Source organism: Rhineura floridana, chromosome 7 (assembly GCF_030035675.1).
Source record: "Rhineura floridana isolate rRhiFlo1 chromosome 7, rRhiFlo1.hap2, whole genome shotgun sequence".
In the NCBI taxonomy this organism is placed as follows: Eukaryota; Metazoa; Chordata; class Lepidosauria; order Squamata; family Rhineuridae; genus Rhineura; species Rhineura floridana.
Genome location: NC_084486.1, coordinates 56,338,962 through 56,343,961, shown reverse-complemented (window position 1 = coordinate 56,343,961; position 5,000 = coordinate 56,338,962). Strand labels below are relative to the sequence as shown.

General features: G+C 42.5%; 1 protein-coding gene across 8 annotated transcripts in view; it reads right to left on the bottom strand.

Moving 5' to 3' along the window:
* Nucleotides 1-5,000, bottom strand: part of EBF3 (EBF transcription factor 3) — a 228,885-nt gene that overhangs the window by 222,798 nt on the left and 1,087 nt on the right. For 7 of the 8 annotated variants that reach the window (XR_009763991.1, XM_061635646.1, XM_061635649.1 and 4 more), the window contains exons 2-4: nt 4,701-4,857; nt 4,248-4,311; nt 3,493-3,548 (exon numbers count right to left, since the gene is read on the bottom strand). Coding sequence is in view for 7 of the 8 variants with exons in the window: in XM_061635646.1 (XP_061491630.1) it covers nt 3,493-3,548; nt 4,248-4,311; nt 4,701-4,857 (277 nt within the window). In the remaining variant the exon portion in view is untranslated. The remainder of the gene's footprint in view (nt 1-3,492; nt 3,549-4,247; nt 4,312-4,700; nt 4,858-5,000) is intronic. The other variant, XM_061635652.1, reaches the window with a different exon arrangement.

Below are 5,000 nucleotides of genomic sequence, written 5' to 3'. Positions count from 1 at the left end.
ACCTAAAAGCAAAAGGCTTTGCCTTAGTTTTTGGACTCAAGGAAAGTGCCCTTTGGACAGCACTGGTTTCCAAAAGTTTCAGTTACAAGATTATTATTATTATTAACTCTCAGGTCTTCACACCCAGATCTTAGGACATTCTCAACTGTTAAAGAATACAGCCTGCCAAATTTTATTTTATTGTATTTTTTATTAAATTTGGAGCTTGTTGCTTGCTCATTAGCAGGGCTTTACGGCTTTTGCCCATGCAGGGACCATGATTCAAGTTTGTTCTTTTTCCAAAAAAGCACTAAGTTCATTGCATCACTTAAAGAATAAGGGCGATATATTAAGTAGAAGCAGCAACCTAAAGATGGGAGGCCACAACATTTTTTGTGGTAATGTCAATGCCAATGCTTTTCAGTGCCCCCAACTAAAAGCAGTGCAATAGATGAAACCGGATGGAGCAGATCCAAGGGAGTCTTTTGTACTGAGAAAGGACTTCCCAATGAGCTGCTGCTGGTGGCCCTTACTTGTATATTTTATGAGGCATTCCTTCTCAAATAGCGTCCGTACAGCGGGTTACAGCCCATTTTGAATTAGATAGGAAAGCGGTTATTTCCCTTCATCTCTCTGAACACACACACATTTTCCTGATCAAAACAAGTAGTGTCTACCCGCCTTGAGGAATCCCAGAAGCATGCACAACAATATGGTTATTATCGGCCTGATATTTGGGGAAGAAAGTGCTAATGGGCAATCTGGTGTTTATTTTGAAACTGCTAACAATGATTTTTCTTGGGTAAAAAAGGCAAGTGTGTCTGGGCACACGGTTGAGTGGGTTTTGAGCAGAGGCTCTAACAGATGGTGTGGAGCTATAGGTGCGCTTTCTCTCTCGTGCGCGCTCTCTGTCTCTGGCCCCCTCCACTCCCAGACTTAGGGGACCGTCGTGCCTGACCGGACTGTGAGCAGCAGCAGGAGCAGCAGCCTGGCTGCACTAGGCAGCTTATGGAAAGGCTTTTCCGCACTTTACCCGCTCCTGCCCCTCCCCCAGCCCAGCCTCCACTGGAGAATGAGAGAGACACAGAGAGAGAGAGAGAGCTCTCGGCGCGCGGCTTTTTGCTTCACAGGCTCCCCTGGAGAGATTTCCCGCGCGCCGGTTTGCCTTCACGGCAACAGAGCAAGAGACACAAGCCTCCACCCATGTCCTCAAGAAGGCCTCAGCTAGCTGCGCACATGCCTCTAGCATCCCCACGCAAGGGAGATGCTTTCCTCTCTCCTTCCCTGCCTCGCCTGCTCTGCCTCCCCCTTTTCCCCCTTCACACAGCCTGGGCCTCAGCCGTCTGAGCTCCATGAGGTCACTTGCTTCCCTTCCCATTACTTCAATCTCTTTTTGCCTTCTTTGAAAACGGGCTGTGTGAGGTGGGAGAAAAGGAGAAGAATTACCCAAGACGTCTACATATTCAGCCCCCGCCATTACCACCTCGACCACCACTCCTTCCCCAACGCAAGTGTGAGGAAGACAGTCTCTTTCTCCCCCACCTACCTACTGCATTTTCTACCCACTTTGAGCCACTTTTTGCTTGTTGACAATGCCATGATGAGTAGCTGTGTCCTTTCCCATGAAAGCCTGCAAAAGTCCTCGTCACTGAAGCGGGGACATGGCCTAGTTTTCCAAGTAGTAACCGTCTAAAGCAGGTATCGTCTGGAAATGCCTGAAGAAATATATGACACCGCAGACATAACAAGCAGTCAGTGGCTGCAAATGTTTGTTGTTGCAGCATGCCATATAACTTCTGGTGATTGTTACTTCGCCTCTGATGAATCCTCGTATTTAGATGTGATTTATTTTTTATTTTGTAGCACCAACAGAAATCCATAAACTGTCGGTTCAGCGCCATTGACTCTTTGATCAGTTACTGGGCTATCCCCCCCCCTTTCCTCCCCGTCAGCGAAGAGAGATTAAAAGCCTGTATTTTCAGCACTAGTGCTACTGCAAAGATCCGTACCTTCAGTTACCAATAAAAGTGTGCTTGAAAATGTTAGCCTCTCTCTCTCTCTCTCTCTCTCTATTCAAGAGCAACGAAACTTGCAGAGCTGCCTATAGTACCCTCTTAATTAGCCTACAGCGATTTCCGAAAACATTTAGCTGCTATGTACAAAGGAAATAAAAAGTCATTGTCATCTCGAGAGCGCTCCAGAGTTTAAAAGGGTGCTTCTCGGTAACCTATTGAAATAATTATTGGAGGGCATAACGCCTCCGTCTTTGTCAGAGGACTTGAGTTTGCCTGTCAAACTGGGTTTTCTGCAAAAGAACACCACTCATTTACTGCTGAGGGAATTTAAATCTAACCCTATTTTTGTCAAGATCACGAAAAACTTTCTGGTTTTAAGAGGACGGAAAAAGAAAGAATGTTTGGAAGCTTAAATAAGCTAGAACTGCATCCCAGGCCACAGATTCCGAACGCCTGCCCTTTGTTTCTATGTCTTTCAGATTTTATTTTTCCAAATGAGGCTAGAGAAAGCAAATTTCTCTTTATGCCCTATTGTAAAGAGAGCCAAAAATGCACTGGAAATTTTTATATAGTAGTAACACCACCTAATTTCTATCTTTTCTGAAGGGCACAAGTTCCCCACATGCATGGAAACATCTTATTTTCTGATGAAACCGAAAAAACAGCAAATGTGTCATTCAGGAAAACAGAACAAAACTTAAAAGTTGAGCCATCCAATAGGTAACAGATAGCTTCGAGGATTTCTTGCCTTTAATTGCCCTGGAGAAGTCCTGATAACACTGTAGTTATCCTCGAGAAAGTTGACCAAGACAGGTTAAATAATTTAATAAGAACCTGCTTGTAATTATGTTATTTACAAGGCATGACAGAGGTTTGAAAAAGAAACAGGAGCTGATCTCAGGGAAAATGGACGGGTTTGGGTGACCCCTGGAGCACAGAGCTTGAATTATGGAGATGGGAGACTGCGAGGTGAATCCGGACTACTGGAGAACAAGATGACTTTTCACCTCAACACATTTAACTTTTACATCCCAAATAAACGTCTCGCGAGACTAAATCATCCCATTTTAAAAAGAAAATAAAAGGGAAGGGGAGGAGGAAGAAACCTCATTGGATCCCAGGGCGTCAAGATTAAGAGACGCTATTCTTCTTGTCATCGATTTTACAAAATTAATACTCTAGGTTGTTTTAAAATAAAATTGGGGAAACACTGGAGCAATTTCCTCCCCTGTCACTTCTACTTTTCCTAATATCAAGCAGATGGAAATCCGACTCTAAAGGGCAGCACATTAATAACAGGTTCCTAATAGTAACAATAAAACTATTTCACTTTCAAAATATTTATCAATTGTATGGAATTGTAAATAACATGTTAAGGAGGCTCAAGGAAGAATAGATGGGTCATCAGAGCCAGAAAGAGTTCCATTCCCCCTGAAGTGAGAGTAAGACACAAACTCAGCAACTCACACAACTCTCAGAAAAGCTTAAACTTGCTCACCTGTTTGGTCATTGAATCTATTAGCCGAACATACAAATCCTGTTCCGTTCTAACTCCTGTGAGTGGGGATGAAAAACAAAACAGATACCATCTCTTGTCAGAAAAAGGATGTGGTGAGTAAGACAAGCTATATAAATAACATAATGGATACACGAAAACAGTCAGCTACACGCTTTCTGCAATAATATTGAAACATGTTAAAAACGTGTGAGGGGTGATTTGACTGAAATAACGGAAGTATGCATGCTTCGTTATACTGGCCTGCGTTATCATAAAGTACCCCCCCCCCAAAAAAAGACCACACAGGAAATAAAGGTTGATTAGTTGGGTTTCCGAATATAATTTCTCTTTGTCAATATTTGCTACCCAGTTTCAAGATCCTTTCGGTGTGGAATCGTTTACATCTGGCATGATGGAGCTGGGCAATTCACAATAATTAACATTAATTTGCAAAACTGTGTGGGAAATCTCTTAAAAGTGATGTTGTTGTGGAGCAGATATTGATTTTAGGCTTTTTGTTTGTTTGTTTTTAAGTTTCTGCTTCAAGACCAGCCGGTTAATCATGTAAAGTACCATTGACTTATTGATCGCTTATGTTTTGTTTTCCTTCTACACCGTAAGAGTCGTGTTCACAGTCATGTAATTCTAATTTCAAAATCTTTGTTTATTTTTAAGTGTTCCAGAAAGAGAGTAAAAAATTTATTGTACAGAAATTGTAGAACAACAAAAAGGAAGTAGCGATTGACAAGACTTACCATTACTGTACAGTAACTGGAGTTTATAGTGAATTCCATTGTTAGTTTTTTCATTGTTTGGCTCCTGCAAGTAATGACAAATAATTGCATTTAATTTTTTTTAATGCCGTAGGTGGCCTCTAGCTGCCTAAAGGAGAAGATTCGTGCAGCAGCAGCCCATTAGGGTGTTTTGTTTATCTATCTTTGTGACAGACAAGCTTTGTTTGGGACCGAAAATGTGACTTTCAGCTGTTAAAATAAGCCGGCTGGGTTAAGGCAACTTTGTAAACTCGTCTTAGAGGCCAATCCCTGGCATCAGAACTTGGGCAACTACACGTGGTTCGGATGCCTCTGGAGTCCCGTTAGAACTGGCAGTGTCTAGTCAAAGTGAATATAATCTTTAATCGCTTGAATAAGACTTATATCACTTTTTTAACACTGGGGGAAGGGAAATTACATTAAAAAAAAACTTACTTTCTCTTTTTCCACAAAGTCCACAAAAGCTGTCCTTTCAATCTCCACTGGCTGTCCCTGCCTGTCGTACAGAGCTAAGACGAAGTGGAAAAAATTGGATTTTCTGAGATTGGAAGGCGGCTGTTTCTCGAAATGTGCCCGAGCCAACCCCACACCGCTGCGGGGAGAAAAACAAGATAATGTCTCGGTGAGAACTGGAGGCACCGGAGAAACAGAGAACGTAGGGACTTGGGGATGGTGAAGCAAATGCCACACATTGCGAGATTATGGGAATTAACATTTGGGGGAAGGAGAATTTCT